This window comes from Cetorhinus maximus, chromosome 1 (genome assembly GCF_964194155.1).
Source record: "Cetorhinus maximus chromosome 1, sCetMax3.hap1.1, whole genome shotgun sequence".
NCBI lineage: Eukaryota > Metazoa > Chordata > Chondrichthyes > Lamniformes > Cetorhinidae > Cetorhinus > Cetorhinus maximus.
Window position 1 is genome coordinate 98,485,374 of NC_135879.1, and position 18,574 is coordinate 98,503,947.

The window sequence follows — 18,574 nt, forward strand, 5'->3', positions numbered from 1 at the left end:
AATTTAAAGTTTATCATGGGAAAACAAGATACTACATTGTTTTAATAGTTTCAGAAATACGCAGTTAAGATTCTTGGAAAAATTAGGCACCGCCTTCACAAGGAATTGAAGTCAGTAATATTTTTGTGCTAAGAATGTAAAGAAAAGAGATAACTTGCTGATTAAAAAATGCACTGCAAATGGATCAGTACTGCTTTTTTTTTTATCTCTAATTCCCCAGCACATTAGGCATTGAGACAGAAATATTTTTTGCACATTGTTAAACAAGGTGTGCTGTACAAATCTTTAAAATCAGGTGACTGATTGTGCTCAAAATTTAAAGCTAAAGTAGCTGTGCTCATACAAGCCATTGATTGCAAAGAAGAACAAGATTTTTTTTCAGCAAGGTTTTGTGAATCACTAATTCTGTGCAGGTGTTGCCTGGAATACTACAGGATCGTGGCTTTCCTCATTACTGAGGGTCAAGGTTAAAAAGTGTGGTGGCACAGTTTAATTAGCAAAGCAACTTAAAGCCCTGCAGGAGGTCAACTGCAACCATGATTGAAAGGTCCTAAGCTTAAGATGTTTTCCTCTAATTTAGCCTATTTTTTTCTTCTTTTGTAGATTGAGGAAGGAGGAAAAGCAGACTTGCTAACAAGCAAACTGCAGGTGGGGGATGAAGTGGTCAATATAAATGATGTGGAGCTGAGCGGCTACAGACAAGAGGCCATCACACTGGTGAAAGGCTCCTACAAGACCCTGAAGCTGCTCATTCGCAGGTACGAGATGCAATCTGGTCACCTGAAGATACTCTCTGAATCTAATAAAGACAGTTAAAATAAAAAATGTGTTGGGATGCGTGAAATCTGAAATAAAAGCAAACATACGGGAAAAACTCAGGAAGGGAAAATGTTGATGGTTCAGAAATACCCCTACATCAGAACCCTGGAATAACAGTTTTCATTTCTTTACAGATGTTACCTGGCTTGCTTTGTGCTTTCAGCATTTTAAAATTTCTATTCCAGTAAAAGCTCTTGCTTACTGAAATCAGTAGAGCTCATCTGAGTGTGTATCATCTGCTTCCTTATTTCAAGCACGGTTTTCAACATTAGATACAATTTATCTTCGAATTGTCTGTATAATTTACAATCTCAACATCCTTGAAACAGCAACAAAAAAATTTTGCTAGTGGACTAACAAATGAGAATTGCACTTCTACGAATAGGATCGTGGGTCAAGCAGTTATTCTCTGGGTTCATTCTTTTAATGAATGGGATTAAAAATAAGAGCTTGGTAAAGAATCAGTCTTGGAGGAAGAGCCAAAGAACAGCATTAGGATGGGGCCTAGAGAAAAGCAGCAGCAGAGCAGGAACTGGATTTGAGTTGTCTGTTCAGATGGTTCATCATGATGACGAACTGACAGTTCCACATTGCAGTCTCCAACTCCCAGGGGATAACTGTGGCCTGATGCCATTTTAAAATCCAGTAAACTGCAAAGTGTAGAATATTAAAGTTACAAGTTTCAGAACAGGATGCCCACTCCTGACTATAAAACAATAACTTGCATTTATTTAATGCCTTTATCTTCATAATTCGTCCGAAGATGCTTCATATTGGAGACAAATGTTGACACTGAGCCACGTAAAAAGATATTGGGACAGGTGTCCAAAAAACTCAGTCAAAGAGATAGGTTTTAAATAATGACTTAAAGGAAAAGAGAGAGAGGCTGAGAGGTGTGGCAAGGAATTCCAGAGCTTTGGGCCCAGGTAGCTGAAGACACAGCCTGCAATGTTGGTGCAGTCGCAGGAATAGAAAGATCTTGGTAGACTGTCAGGTTGAAAGAGATTACATAAAGGGGAAGGGATGAGCCCAGTGAGGGTTTTGATAACGAAGATGAAAATTTGAAGATTGAGGTATTGCCGGGACCAGGAACAATGTAGGTCAATGAGCAAAGAGACAATGCATCAGCAAGACTTGGGGCAGAATATTACGCTCAGCGTGCAGGCGCGTGCCTGACACGCCCAGCATAAAATGACATGCGATGAGGTCAGGCGTCATCGCGCAGTCTCGTGATATTTCGCATGCGCCGAAGTCAGCTGCGCGCCCGCCAATAATTAAAAGACCTATTAAAGCCATTAACAATCTAATTAAATTCAAATTTACGCTGCGTGTCAAACCTTACGGTTGGTGGGCAGGCAAAAAGGCCAAGCAACCTTTACATTTTTTAGGAAACCACATCCACAAGCGGCATGAGCAAATAAACATTAAATTAAAACTTTATTTTTGAATTAAAAATATATCCCAGCTCATGTAACAGTCACATGAGGGGACATGTTTTACTAAATTTTTATTCTCTTCCTTATTTTTTTACACAGTGTTTCAATCTCCCAGAGGCAGCTCCGTGCCTCAGGGAGCTTGAAGCGCTCTTTCTCGTGCATGCGTGAACTGCGCGTTAGGCCCAGCTCTCCACCCTCCCCCCGCCCACACAGGCAGCGCTGAGCACTGCCACTCACGATCCACGCAGGACGGGCCTTAATTTGCCCACTGGCGTGAAATTGCAGTGCAGAGCCGATTGAGGGCGGCAGTCGGCTTCCCGACCGCCCCCGCCTGCCCCCACCGAGCACTTCTGCCAAGGGCAAAATCCTGCCCTTGGTATGTGTTAGGATATGGGTGACAGAGTTTTGGATGAACTCATGCTTATGTGGGGGTGGAAGGTGGGAAGCCAGCCAGGAGAACATTGAGATAGTGGAGACCAGAGATAACAAAGGCGTGGATGAAGATTTCAGCAGCAGGGGATGAGATGAGGAATGTTATGGAGTTGGAAGTAGGTGGTCTTGTTGATGAAGAGGATATTGGGTAGGGAAAGCTCATGTTAGGGCCAAAAAGGACACAGAGGTTACAAATGGTCTGGTTCAGCCTCAGACACAAGCCAGGGAAAGGGATGGAGTAGGTGGCTCGGGAATAAAGTTTGTAATGGGGATCAAAGACAATAGTTTCTGTCTGCCCAATATTTAGCTGGTGGATCTTTCTGCTCATCCAATCCTGAATGTTGGACAAGCAGCGTGACGAATCAGAAGCAGTGGTAGGTTGAGCTAGGTGTTATCAGCATACATGTGGAACCTAATGTTGCGTCGGATGATATGGTGAGGGACAGCACGTAGATGAGAAATAGGAGGGGCCATTAGATTGATATACAAACAACTGTTAGGGATTTGGATCTCTATACCAAACCCCAGAGTAAGAAAATTCTTGTCAAGGAATAACCTTGTTGTCAAAAAGGAGAATCACTAATTTAGAATGCAAGCTAACAACGTTCCTTAGACATCAAGGGCAGAATTCTCCGGTTGGCAAGCGGGAGCATGCGCGAAAGAGCGCTGGTCCCGACTCAGGGAATTCCACCCCCCTCCCGCCTGCACAGGGAGCGCTCAGCGCTTCTGGGCGAGGGTCACGCTGGGCGGGCCTTAATTGGCCCGCCCACGTAAAATGGCGGCGCGTCACCAATCGGGGGCGCCGATCGGGTTCGCGCCCACCCCCGCACAACCCCTCTGATGGGGGGAAAATTCAGCCCCAAAATTTAATACTTAACTTTTCACTAGTTGAAACATAGCATGATACACTAGTTCGATATGTGTTAGCATGTCTTTCCATGGATCCTGGGACTTCTGGGATCTTCTCTTGGTTCTTTGAGCTTGGTCTCTTGGCCCATAATGTCCTTTGAGATTTTAATTTAGTCAACCTAACTCTAACATATCCACAAATCCCTTGCAGCTTTAAGACTTCAACATTGTGTGCTCCCTGTGCAGGCCGGGGGGAGGGTTGCCTGAGTCGGGGAGTTGCACTCTTTCGCGCATGCGCGTGGAAGAATGCAGAAACCTCCCTGAGGCACAGAGGTGCCTCAGGGAGATTACTTCCACTTATGATACGTTGATTAAAGGTAAACAAAAATTTTAAGGACATGTCCTCTCATGTGAAACTGGTGGGACATGTCCATTAATTTTATTAAAAACTTTAAAAACATTCATGAAACCTCATCCCGCCTGTGGATGAGGTTTTATGAAAAATGTGAAGGCCGCCTGGGCCAGTCATTGTACTTTGAAAGTACTTAATTGACTGTAAAGCATTTTGGGACAGCCTAAGCTCATGAGAAGCACAAGAAATTCAAGTTTTTCTTCAGGCGTACACACAAATGATACAGAAGAGATGACATACAAGACATTATGGTGCGTTTGCATTGAGCCTGTGTCTCCTGGGTTCATCGCTGTTTTGTGCATGGCCAAGTATTCCCTACATATGGACTACATCTGGGGACACAGTGACTGAATTCATGCTGTGAGCTCCAGGAATTTGAGTGCTCATTCCCAAGGAGAAGCAGGAATGAAACAGTGACAGCTCACTGCACCTTAATGATTTATCAATAAACATGTCATCCAGTGAAAGGAAATATGAATTGGACTTTGGAAAAATATCAGTGCTGCCAACCTGTCGGCACTGTGGGAGAACTGTAGGTGATGGGTTTTAGTGCAATTAACTTCCTGGTTATCACCCTAACAATGGAGCCCATTGCTTAGCGTTAGCTTCATGAACTGCAGCAAAATAAACATACCAGTTTTAATTTTTTTAACTATATTGACCTATATTGTTTAAACATGGGATTTTTGTGCAGCCCATCCCACAAATTGTGACACTGATCCTCGCTACCAATAAATCTAATTGGGAATTCAAGCAAAATTTCTTTACTCAAAGAGTGGTAAGAATGTGGAACTTATTTTCATGAGTAGCTGAGGTGAATAGCATGGATACATTTAAGGTAAAGCTAGATAAGCACGTTAGGGGAAGGAATAAAAGGATATTGGATTAGATAAATCTGTGGGAGGAAGGAAGCTCATGTGGAACATAAACATCGGCATGGACCACTTGGATCGTATGACCTCTTTCCATGCTAAAATTCAATGCAATTCTCAACAACACATGGGGTGCATTTACATTACAGGTAGACTGCAGCAGTTGGAATTTAAGTTGAATGTTACATAGAAAGTACAGCACAGAAGCAGCATTCAGCCCAAATGGTCCATGCTGGTGTTTATCTCCACATGAACTTCATCCGACCCCTCTTCATCCAATCCTATCAACGTATCCTTCTATTCCTTTCCCTTCATGTGTTTATTTAGCTTCCCCTTAAATACCTTCATGTTATTAAATACCTCCATGTTATTAAATACCTCCATGTTATTAAATACCTCCATGTTATTAAAAACCTCCATGTTATTAAATACCTATGTGTTATTTGCCTCAACTACACCTTGTGGTACTGAGTCCCACATTCTTGCAGCTTTTTACATTGACTCATTTTTAAAAATGTTGTGAGAACAACTTGTTTATTTACAAATAAGTTAATTTTTTTTTTAATTGTTAAAATTATTACACAGGATACTTTAAATTTCTTAAGTTGCGGTGGGGGGGAATTAGAACCTTCAAGGAAAGACTTAAGCCAAGGAGAAGACAATTCCGCTATCTATGCATATTAATATATGTGGTAAAACATAAACACTCATTCTGCATGGTTCATTTATCTGCGGGGGTGGACCGTGCATGGCTTCAACTTGACTCGAACTGTACAAAGGACAATGGCTATGGCTGAGGTATTTCTGGACACAGGTGAATAAGTCTTAACTGGGAGGAGGATGAACTTTGGACAGGATCAACTTCTGTCATGACCTGGCACTGCTAGTAATGCAAGGGGATCGGACTGCATCTCTGGGGGGAACATTATGCAGACACGGTGGACTTGACCCCTCTCCCCACCCCACCCGGCTTAAAAGTTGAGGATGAGCCAGCCTCAGCATTGCCAGGAAGCCAAATTTATGGCTGCCGGGCTGTTAGTTGGCTCAGAGCAAGACTTCCACCCCTTATGGGAAGAAGTCCTGCCTCCAAGAGGTGCTAGCCAGTCCAATTACTGGCAGCTCTCCAGTCCCGACAGTGCCACCAGGATTGGCGGCCACTGCTGGGACTGCATCTAGTCCCCAGGGAGATCATCGCTGGAGCCAGATTAGAAGGTGAATGGGGGGGTGTTGGGGATGTTGGGGGGGTGGGGTGGGGGGCGGGAGGTGGGGGGGGCGGTGCGGTGGTGAGAGGTGGTCTAGGCTGGCAGGCCACAGTGAGGGAAACATGGGGGTCAAGCATTGGGAGGGCAGGGGGGAACACACGGGGGCCAGAATCATTGTGAGGCGGGACCTCCATTGGGCACAGGATGCACGAACAGGAGGGAGTCCACCAGCCCACAACAAGACCCCCAGGGTTCATCTGGCAGCCTCGCAACAGGGCATGGCACCCCTCACTGCTAAGGGCCCCAGATCGCCATAAGGTAGGGAGGCCACATACGCCTTCCTGCCACCGTAGGCGGTTAGGTGACGGGCACAATACCCCCACCATACCACCCAGTTTTACCACGTCACGTCCCCAGCCCCCGCGCCTCCAGCCATCTCTTGACAGGGCATAAAATTCCACCGTCTGTAGCATTTGCATTTAAAAATACAGGGTTTTTTTAAAATTAATTTTTCCAGTTTATTGCCAGTGTTGCATAACAGCAAAGGTAGGCAAGGGAAAGAATCACAGTACTTTTTAAAATGTTGGAAAATGTAACAACAAAGTGAATAAATTGGTCAGGGGAAGCATAGCCTCAGAATCACTTTAAAAAAAACGTTACACCCACTAGAGCACATTTCCCCTTTCAAAAATGTTTCGATCCATGACTGCAAAAGTCACACACTTGTGTACATGGTTTCATGCATCTTATAATGCAGTTGATGGAAAGAAATTCTAACTTATTCAATATTCTTCAGTACAGGTCTTCATTCAGGTATGTTTTACTGTTTGTTCACATATTACTGTGCTGAAATGCATTTTATTGTGCTTTATGATGTGCAAGCAATGTGCTGCAAAGTTATTTCTACTTCAGAGCAGTTACACAAGGCTGCCATCAGGTTTTCTGCTTGCGCATTAACAAGCTTGCAATACCCCCCGCCACCCAATTCATTTTAATGGACAGGAAAATCTCTTCCAGATGAGTGCACAAGCAGAAAACCCCAGCCACCAATGTCATCTGCTTGAGCATAATAAATGAAGAGAACTATGTGAAAGAATTTATGTATTTTTTAATTCATTCATGGAATGTGGGCTTCACTGGCTGGGCCAGCATTTATTGCCCATCCCTAGTTGCCCTTGAGAAGGTGGTGGTGAGCTGCCTTCTTGAACCGCTGCAGTCCATGTGGTGTAGGTACACTCACAGTGCTGTTAGGGAGGGAGTTCCAGGATTTTGATCCAACGGCAGTGAAGGAACAGTGATATATTTCCAAATCAGGATGATGAGTGACTTGAAGGGGAACTTCCAGGCGGTGGTGTTCCCATCTATCTGCTGCCCTTGCCCTTCTAGATGGTAGTGGTCATGGGTTTGGAAGGTGCTGTCTAAGGAGCCTTGGTGAGTTCCTGCAGTGCATCTTGTAGATGGTACGCACTACTGGTACTCTGTGTCAGTGGTGGAGGGAGTGAATGTTTATGGATGTGATGCTAATCAAGGGGGCTGCTTTGTCCTGGACGGTGTCAAGCTTCTTGAGTGTTGTGGGAGCTGCACTCATCCAGGCAAATGGGACATATTCCATCACACTCCTGACTTGTGCCATGTAGATGGTGGACAGGCTTTGGGGAGTCAGGAGGTGAGTTACTCATCACAGGATTTCTAGCCTCTGACTTGCTCTTGTTGCCACAGTATTTATATGACCAGTCCAGTTCAGTTTCTGGTCAATGGTAACCCCCAGGATGTTGATAGTGAGGGATTCTGTGATGGCAATGCCATTGAACGTCAAGGGACAATGGTTAGATTCTCTGTTGTTGGAGATAGTCGTTGCTTGGCACTTATGTGGCGCGAATGTTACTTGCCACTTGTCAGCCCAAGCTTGGATATTGTCCAGGTCTTGCTGCATTTGGACATGGGCTGCTTCAGTATCTGAGGAGTCACAAATGCTGAACATTGTGCAATCATCAACGAACATCCCCACTTCTGACCTAATGGAAGGAAGGTCATTGATGGAGCAGCTGAAGATGATTGGGTCGAGGACACTAACCTGAGGAACTCCTGCAGTGATGTCCTGGAGCTGAGATGACTGACCTTTGGCAACCACAACTATCTTCTTTTGTGCTAGGTATGACTCCAACCAGTGGAGCATTATCCACCTGATTCCCATTGACTCCAGTTTTGCTCGGGCTCCTTGATGCCACACCCGGTCGAATGCGGCCTTGATGTCAAGGACAGTCAATCTCACCTCAACTCGGGAGTTCAGCTCTTTTATCCATATTTGAACCAAGGCTGTAATGAGGTCAGGAACTGAGTGGCCCTGACGGAACCCAAACTGGGAGTCAATGAGCAGGTTATTGCTATGCAAGTGCCACTTGATAGCACTGTTGATGACCCCTTCCATTACTTTACTGATGATGGAGATTGGACTGATGGGACGATAATTGGCCAGGTTGGATTTGTCCTGCTTTCTGTGTGCAGGACATACCTGGGCAATTTTCCACATTGCCGGGTAGATGCCAGTGTTTTAGCTGTACTGGAACAGCTTGTCTAGGGGTGCAGCAAGTTCTGGAGCACAAGTTTTCGCTTGTATTTGGACCTCCAGCCTAAAACTGTGCTTCTGAATTGCAGTCACTGTTGACAAGGAGCAAATTAGTCTAAACTTAGAAATTCCCTGTGGGGAATGTTTATTTTATGTACTTTCTTCTGCTCTCCAGCTAACATCTTTGTCCCACTTCCATCTTTCCCCTCACTTCCCAGCCTGTTCCACAAATTCCATTCGTTTGATTTTGGATTTCATCTCCATCATGCATATACCATTTATTACCCAGAAATTTTTATAAATGATCATAAGAATGTAAATGTTTCAATGTACATTTTCAGTTTGCTGCACAGAAGCAAGATTAACATTAGGTATCAGCTGCACATTAGAGAAACCGATGATTTTCTTGCATCAACATAAATTAAAATTGGGCAACAATTCTACAACAGGCGGCCAACCAGTAGCAGCAGGCGTTAAGTTTGAAACCTACCACGTTGAATTTAAAATCTTCATCTTTTCTTCAAATTTCTCATGGCCTCACCCTGTCCTACCTAACAAAAACACAACTTTTATCTATATACCACTTTTAACTTGATAAATTTCCCAAAATGCTTCACAGGAGCAATAACAAAAATAAATTGAGACTGAGCCACTTAAAGAGGTATTGTGGCAGATGACCAAAAGGTTGGTCAAAGAATTATATTTTAAGGAGGATCTTAAAGGAGAAAAGCAAGGTGGGGAGGTGGAGAGATTTAGGGAAGGAATTCCAAAGTTTAGGGCCTAGGAAACTGAAGGCAGGGCCACCGGGTATTCCTCCATTAAGAGAGATGATGAGAATGCAGCCTCAGAACTTTGGTGAGGTTAGATGAAATTATCCACTGCACTTCTTTTGATGGCTGAACAAGCCAATTCTGGAAAGGCAACTTCTATCATCACTTGAAGTTCGCCCTTGACGATGGTGTGGGACGATCACTGCTGACGTCTTCTTTTCAGGACTGGCATCTGCTTAGGACCCTCTGAAACCACATGTCGTCATGGTGGCGAATTCTACCCACAGCTGGTGTCACCATTTGCATCAATCGTCAGCTAGAGTTTCCCCACTTGTCCGGATTGATGTTGAGGGCTTTCATGTCTCTCTTGACAGCATCTTTGAATCAGAACTCTGGGTGCCCTGCTGGTCTCTTGGCACGGGCTACTTCCCCATATAGCATATCCCTGGGGTTGCAGCCATCTTCCGTCCTGTGTGCACATGCCCAACCCTTCTTTGCTTGAATAGCACTAGCATGCTTGGCTTGTTTCCCTAGAAGGGACCTCTTCATTTGTGACTTTGTCTTTCTTTGGACTCGAGGCCACAATCAGATGAGCCATGATCTTATTGAATGGTGGAGCAGTTCAAGGGGCCAAATGGCCAATTCCTGCTCCTAATACTTGAGTTCTAGCGTGTTGCATGTGATGCTAAGGATGCATCATAGACACTGGAATTTAAAGTTTCGAGCCTTTTCTCATGGTAGGTGTAAGTTGTCCAGGCTTTTCTGCGATCCAGCAATGTGCTGAGGATACAGGCTTTGTAGACGAGTATCTTAATCCTACAGGTCAGTTTGTTGTTTTGTTAGTCGGCTTGAGTTAGTGGTTGCCTTTCCAATGTGTGTGCCGAGCTCTTCCTTATGACACAGATTGTCTGTCACCGCAGATCCAAGTTGGCAAAATTTGCTGACTGCTCCCAGTGGTGTGTTGTTGAGTTTGATCACAGGTAGAGACACAACACCCTGTCCCATAACAACAGTCCTCTTGACACTGATGGTGAGAGAAAACATAAAGCAGGCATGGGACAGATGATCCATGAGCCATTTTAACTGGTCTACTGTCTAGGCAACTAGTGCAGCATCATCAGCAAACAGAAGTTCTCTGATCAGGACATGCTGCACTTTTGTCTTGGCTTTCAGTCTTGATAGGTTGAGGAGTTTCCCATCTGATTGTGCATGGAGGTAAATTCTTTCCATGTCGGCAGGGAAAGCCTAGGTCAGGAGGACAGAGTAGGACACAGCCCTGTTTCACTCCATTCTTAACCTCAAAACTGTCAAAGGGGGAGCCACTAAATGATGCCATGCATGTTATCATGGAAGGACTGCATGAGACTGTGAAGCTTCGGAGGATGGCCGATTTCCCCAAGTATCCAGCAGAGACTCACCCTGCTCACAGTGTCAAATGTTTTTCTGAAATCCCTGCTAGTGCCAAACAAATTATCAGTATTGTAATCTGCAAAAGCAGGGGTAGGGTGGCGTTTGCTGCTCTCTGCACTTCTTATGAAGCTGACTTAGGAAGAAGATCATGTCTGCCATGGATCCGTGTGCTCTGAAGCCACATTGTGTCTCCAGGTTTATTCTGTTAAATAGGCAATGGAGCCTCATTAGAATGATTCTGGCAAAGGCTTTCCCAGTGACACTGATGAGTGAGATGCCCTGGCAGTTGTTGCAATCCATTTGATCGTCTTTATTCTTGTGTGACGTGATGACATTTGTATAACCTGTAGGCAGATCCTTCTCTTCCGCAGAGAGGAGGGAGTCATGGGCAGCAAGTGGGGCTTTCCATCCTTGAGTAGCTCAGCTGGTATTCCATCCTTTCCAGGTGCTTTCTGTGCTGCTAGGGAGTCATTGGCCTTTTAAAGCTCAAGTGATGAGGGTTCTGCATCAAGCTCATACATGACAGGTAGCAATAGAAGATCATCAAGCACAGGCAGAGAGATATCCATCTCACATGAGTACAGCTAGAGTAGTGCTTTATCCATTTGCTCATGCCTGTCAGTGAGTACTTCGCCATCTGCAGATTTCAAAGAAGCAACTTTGGTGATGGTGGGGCCCAAGTGCTCTTTTGATAGTATCATACATAGCACGAAGGTTACCATTGTCACTAGCAGTTTGTATTTCTTCACATAGGTTGATCCAGTACTTGTTGGCACAGTAACTTGCTGTCTTCTGCTCAAATGCCTTGGCTAGCAGGAGATTGTCACCTGCATTAGGGTTAGAAGACAGGTTATAAGCCAGGTGAGCGGTTCTCTTTGCTTCAATGACTGGAGTCATTTCTGCAAGGTGGGTCTCAAACTAATCTTTGTTCCCGTTTCTTCCTTGGCCAAGGTGGTTAACTGCAGCTTCATAGATGTTTGATGGCAGAGACTTCCATACTTCATCAGTGTTATCTGGTGAGCCCTCAGGTGGAAGGGGCTGCCTGAGAGCTTCTGAGAAATTCTGACATTTGTCGTCACCCCTGTCATGGAATATTGATGCTTGACACCATTGTATTTAGACTTGTGTATTTTCTGTGGTTGCACCTTCACCTTGTTAGTGCAAAACAAATTATCAGTATTGTAATCTGCACTGTGATAAGTGCAGGTGTAAAGAATGTTGGACAGATCCCATCTTCTGGTGATTATTAGGTCAAGAGGGTGCCAGTGGCAGATGGCACCGTGACATCTTGTGCCAGTGTCTGCCCTGGAAGAAGGTTTCTTTTGTTTCTTTGGTACCCATTTTCCATCTGTTTTGTCAGGATAGGATCCCTAATCCTCACGCACCCTTAAAGGAAGGGGGATGTTGGCTAGGGGCTGCTCAGCTTGAGGCAGGAGGTGACTGATCAATAGAATGCAATGATCCTTCCTACCTTTGGAGGCAACTCAGGGAACCCTTCCCTTTTGCCAGTCAAACTAGGATTATAACCCATAAACTGCCACCTCCCATGTTGGTCCCCTCACTGGTAAAGGTAAAGATAAGTCTCCTCTCTATTTGCTTTTTGGCTGCATAGCCTGGGCAGGAGACATAGACTTGCCCAGCGTCTGCATTTCCCTCTCGACCTTATAGACTGAATCCAGAGGAAGGGCGGGAGCCCCTACATCTGGAGCCCACTCAGTTCCAGGAGTTGTCACCAGGTACTTGCTCAAAGGGATCACCAGCTGCCTATAGGACTCCACACCAGTACCTTTGAGTCCCAAGCTGTATAACAAGGCAGTGGGTACTATTTGATCCATAGCTGGAACCTGGTTGATGGATACCAGGGAGTGTCCACACACCAGTGGACCTCTTTATCGATCTCTGGGGCCAAGGTTCCTCCGAGATCCCCTGCAGTTCAGCCTAGGGCCACAGGTTGCCTAGTTGCTGTGTGTCACCAAAAGGAGGCACTACAGGGAGTTTTGGTGATGCAGAGGTTATGTACTGGGAGGAGAGACTTGCGCAATCAGCTCCCTCTTTGCTGTAAACTAGCCAGAAGCTGTGGATCATGTAACTGCACTTGACACAAACCATCACCTTGTGGAAAAACCCAGGGCCAGGGAGAGAAATCATGGGCCCTGGTGTTTCTCCTATTTCTGGGCCCCTTATCACCCTCCCTCCTTAACCCTCCCCCTCACATCCTTCGGGTGCCCAGAATTGGGAACCATAGTCACAGCGGGTTTGTACTGTTTTATATGGGTTTAACAAAACTTCTTGGCTTTTGGGCTCCATGCCTCTATTTATAAAGCCCACTGAAAGCTTAGGTTTCAGTATGATATGTTTTACAGCCATGGCTTTGTTAGACTTTTACACACAACTTGGTTATTCATATTGTGCAACCAGCTCCATTTCTTTGAACTTGGCCTTATGCAATATCCAAACAGCAACATCCAAAAGACTTGAACCTCGCAAACAACAATCCTATGTGTAAATGAGAATATCTTGAACTAACAGTAACTATTGGCATGTGACTCATGGTTTCGCCTCCAAGTTTAAAAATAGCAAAACTTCCCAGTAAATTAGCACTAACCAATTCACCTACAATAAGGTGCTATTTCTATCCACACAAATGGGCTTTGTTAACAGAAAAATTACACTTTGCATTCAGTACTAAATATTTTCTCATTTTAAATTGAAACTAACTACACTTAGAAAGGCATATAATATAATATGGAGCATATAATAGGAGAGAACAGTATTGCAGATGCTGGAAATTCGAAATATAAACAGAAAAAGCTGGAAATATTTGTTTTTTTATTCATTCACGGGATGTGAGCTTCACTGGCTGGGCCAGCATTTATTGCCCATCGCTAGTTGCCCTTGAGAAGGTGGTGGTGAGCTGCCTTCTTGAACCGCTGCAGTCCATGTGGTGTAGGTACACCCACAGTGCTGTTAGGAAGGGAATTCCAGGATTTTGACCCAGCGACAGTGAAGGAACGGCGATATATTTCCAAGCCAGGATGGTGAGTGACTTGGAGGGGAATTTCCAGGTGGTGCTGTTCCCATCTATCTGCTGCCCTTGTCCATCTAGGTGATTGTGGTCGTGGGTTCGGAAGGTGCTGTCTAAGGAGCCTTGGTGAATTCCTGCAGTGCATCTTGTAGATGGTACACACTGCTGCTACTGTGCATCAGTGGTGAAGGGAGTGAATGTTTGTGGATGTGATGCCAATCAAGCAGGCTGCTTTGTCCTGGATGATGTCCAGCTTCTTCAGTGTTGTAGGAGCTGCACTCATCCAGGCAAGTGGGGAGTATTCCATCACATTCCTGACTTGTGCCTTGTAGATGGTGGGCAGGTTTTGGGGAATCAGGAGGCAAGTTACTCGTTGCACGATTCCTAGCTTCTGACCTGCTCTCGTCACTACAGTATTTATATGGCTAGTCCAGTTCAGTTTCTGGTCCATGGTAACCCCCAGGATGTTGATAGTGAGGGATTCAGTGATGGTAATGCCATTGAATAACAAGGACCAATGGTTGGATTCTCTCATTCTCTCTTGTCGCAGATGGTCATTGCCTGACACTTGTGTGGCACAAATGTTATTTGCTTCTTGTCAGCCCAAGCCTGGGTATTGTCCAGGTCTTGCTGCATTTGGACATGGACTGCTTCAGTATCTGAGGAGTCACAAATGGTGCTGAACACTGTGCAATCATCAGTGAACATCCCCACTTCTGACCTTATGGTGGAAGGAAGGTCATTGATGAAGCAGCTGAAGATGGTTGGGCCGAGGACACTACCCTGAGGAACTCCTGCAGTGATGTCCTGGAGCTGAGACGACTGACCTCCAACAACCACAACCATCTTCCTTTGTGCTAGGTATTACTTTACTGATGATGGAGAGTAGACTGAAGGGGTGGTAATTGGCTAGGTTATATTTGTCCTGCTTTTTGTGTACAAGACATACCTGGGCAATTTTCCACATAGCCGGGTAAATGCCAGTGTTGATGCTGTACTGGAACAGCTTGGCTAGGGGCATGGCAAGTTCTGGAGCACAAGTCTTCAGTACTATTGCCGAAATGTTGTCAGGGCCCAGGGCCTTTGCAGTATCCAGTGCCGTCAGCCGTTTCTTGATATGACATGCAGTGAATCGAATTGGCTGAAGACTGGCATCTGTGATGCTGGGGACCTCCAGAGGAAGCCAAGATGGATCATCCACTCGGCACTTCTGGCTGAAGATTGTTGTGAATGCTTCAGCCTTATCTTTTGCACTGTTGTGCTGGGCTCCTCCATCACTGAGGATGGGGATATTTGTGGAGCCACCTCCTCCGGTGAGTTGTTTAATTGTCCACCACCATTCACGACTCAGCAGGTGAGGCAGCATCTATGGAGAGAGAAACAGAATCAACACTTCAGGTCCATAATCTGCATGAGTTTTGATGAAGGGTCACTGACCTCTGTTTCTCTCTGCACAGATGCTGCCAGATGTGCTGAGCATTTCCAACACTTCCCACTTCTACTGGAGCAAAAATAACGCTTTTTCCCAGCCCTCTAAAAAGCAATGCGACTTCTTGTGAGCCTTTCCTTCCTTTCTGGTTTAGCACAACATTAAACATGAATTTTTTTTAAAGAGTTAAGGTATGAAGAAAACGTATGCAACTTGCTGAATCAAAAAAAATCAATATCAAAGCAATAAATTGATAATTAAAAAAATGAGTAATTAATGAAAATGACCATTAAAAAGTGCCAAGCAGCGGAGCTAACTAATAAAGCCTTTTTGCCCTTTTGCTGAAGAAGCAGAGCTAGAGAGAGGCAGACTTGGCCCCAAGTCCTGGTCACCAGCGAAGTGGCAGGGGATCGGGGCTGAGCTAAGGAGTTGAGGTTAACTAACACTGACCTTGCCTTTGCCTCTGGTGTCGCATACTCTGAGCCGGCCTTGGTGGAATTCATATGGAAGTGGAGGTCAGAAGCAGGTTACCTTTCAGCCTGGGGTTTCCTCCTGTCCCCGCCCCGTGTAATGATAGGTTTTTGGGGAGGGAGGAGGAGAGGGAGGGTCTGTGTCCCCACACCGAGGTGTGTGTGTATCTTTGTGTGTGTGTGTATTTGTTTCCGGTTCATTCCCAGTCCCAGGGTTCTCTCTCCCTCTTTCACATTCACTCACAGTATCACAAGTTGAAGTTGTGTATATGTTTGATTTTTAGAAGTGCTAATAACATGCCACTTATGTTTCATGTGAATTTCCTCCTATTTGCAAATACTGAGGCAAACTTGTTTGCATTACGACAGTGTGATTGAAATTTGCAACCCACACTCAAAACAAAGACATGACAAACAAAACTTTGTTGTGTCACGATATCAAAGTAAACTTACTGAATTTGCTAAATTCTGGATTTGTAAAGTTGTAAAATTTATAAAATACTAGATTCCCTGCTGCTGGGCTGAGCAGATCTAGCATGTTTGTTTTGGTGGTGCCACTGACATTGTGATATTTGTTTGTATATTGGGAGCCTTAGCATAGCATTTGCCACAATATAATCAAGAGTAAATTAGTTCTATTAAAGTTCCCACAAACAATAATGTGATAGTGGCCAGATAATCTGCTTTTTGCGATGTTGATTGATGGATAATTATCAAGCTACATATAGATAATTTATCTGTAATTTCACAGAATCACAGAATTGTTACAGTGCAGAAGAAGGCCAATTGGCCCATCATGTCTGCACCAGCTCTTCGAATGAACAACTCACCTAGTACCATTCCCCTGCCTTCTCCCTGTAGCCCTGCACATTCTTCCTTTACAGATAACAGTCTAATTCCCTTCTGAATGCTAAGTTGAACCTGCCTCCACCAGGCTCTCAGGCAGGGCATTCCAAACCATAACCACTTGCTGCGTAAAAAAGTTTCTCCTCATATTACTTCTCCTTCCTTTACTAATTACTTTAAATCTGTGCCCTCTCATTCGCTATCCTTTCATGAGTGGGAACAGTTTCTTCCTATCTACTCTGTCCAGAACCCTCATGATTTTGAATACCTATATTAAACCTCCTCTAAGTCTTCTTTTCTCTAAGGAAAACAGTCTTCTCCAATCTATCTTCATAACTAAAGTTCCTCATCTCTGGAACCATTTCTCATTCACTTTTTCTGCATCCTCTCTAATGACTTCACATCCTTCCTAAATTGCAGCATCCAGGAGCTCTGAGGTGGCATCCAGATACTCTAGCTGAGACCAAACTAGTGACTTTTACAAATTCAACATAACCTCTTTGCTCTTCTGCTTTATGCCCTTATTAATAAATTCTGTCCTTTGAAATAGTGCTATGGGATCTTTTACATGCTGTTGAGAGAGTAGATGGGACTTCAGATTTTAGCATCTCATTCAAAAGAAAGTTTTGAGGTATTGCACTGAGTGTCAGCCTAGATTTTTGTGCTAAACCCACAACCTTCGATTCAGAAGCAAGAGCATTACCTACTGAACAACAGCCGAAACTTACTTGTAAAAGTAACGACCCTCCCAATTGTTGAGACAGTCACAGACAACATTTGTCTCCACCTTTATATAACATACACCATGGCCCAGATCTTCCGGGGAGCAGCAGTCATCGTCAGACTGCTGCTTTGCTTCAACTTTTCCATGCCTTAATGCTTCTCCTCATTTCTTGTCATGTCTTCCGAGCCTGGCCTCTCCAGAAATGCAGAGCGCAGCATCCCTTGGATAACTCCATCGCAGTGCTGTAGGGTCGGGTGGGGGAAGACAAGACATGCCCCTTTTTAACTAGTTGCCATATGGTAAGTTTAAATGTCCAGTGTGAATGTTAATGAATGAGTGAATGGTTGAATGAGTAAATGTGTAGTGTGGGTAGGTGGGTGGGTCAGGTGAAGTATGGGGTTAGGGTGGTAGGTGGGTAAGGTGGCAGGTGGGTGAGGTGCCAGATGGGTAGGGTGGCAGATGGGTAGGGTGGCAGGTGGGTGAGGTGGCAGGTGGGTAGGGTGGTAGGTAGGTCGGGGGTGGTCAGGCCTGGGAGTCAGTGGGTAGTTGGCTGTAGGGTTGGGCGGGGTGGTCAGGGTGGAGTTGGGCTTGGGGCATAGTCGGGGGGGTCAGGAGTGTAGTTGGGGTTGGTGTGAGTGAATGGGGGTCAGTTCTGTAGTTACCAAGGGGTTAGATAAGGTTTGTACTGCCTGACATTTCTTGGGTAACTATTCAGGTAAGCCCTACAGAACTGTCCGAACTCTCCGACTCCAGCTCAGATTTGGTGACTTTGTGGAGGGTCCCGAGAAACAGTGGAACTGCCCATTGGAAATTCAAACATCAGAGGTCAGCACGTCAAAACTTCCACAGGGTCTCGACATGCATCTTGGGTCATAAATCCAGACTCCGATGATCCGGAGACCGGAAGATTTGGGCCTGTATTTTTTGAATCACTTCCAAAAATAATAACCAGTTTAGTATTTGATTATCCTTATTGTGCAGAACTGCTTTTTTCAAATCCATTATCATTATTCTGACATTGTTGTATTGCATGTTTCTTTTCTATTTGTCACCAGTTTAATGAAGCAGATTAAATTAGCATTGAATAAATTACTGTTTCCAGGATGTTAACTCCAGCGATTTAAAATGCAGTGGGATCATATTCCTGCCAGGCCAGACAGTCCAATTCGGAGAATTGCTTTACATTAAGTCTCGGAATGTAAAGGTGGGGACCTGTATTGACAAAGAACTGAGCAACCCTTTGAATAGACCATAGGCAATGTCCTTTCAGGTCAACTTAATTTCTTTTAATAAATAACCATTAAATTGGTAA

General features: G+C 44.7%; 1 protein-coding gene across 1 annotated transcript in view; it reads left to right on the forward strand.

Annotated features, from left to right (window-relative positions):
• shroom3 (shroom family member 3) overlaps positions 1-18,574 on the forward strand; it is a 469,510-nt gene that overhangs the window by 250,519 nt on the left and 200,417 nt on the right. The window contains exon 2 of the mRNA XM_078544271.1: positions 604-758. Coding sequence (XP_078400397.1) covers positions 604-758 — 155 coding nt within the window. The remainder of the gene's footprint in view (positions 1-603; positions 759-18,574) is intronic.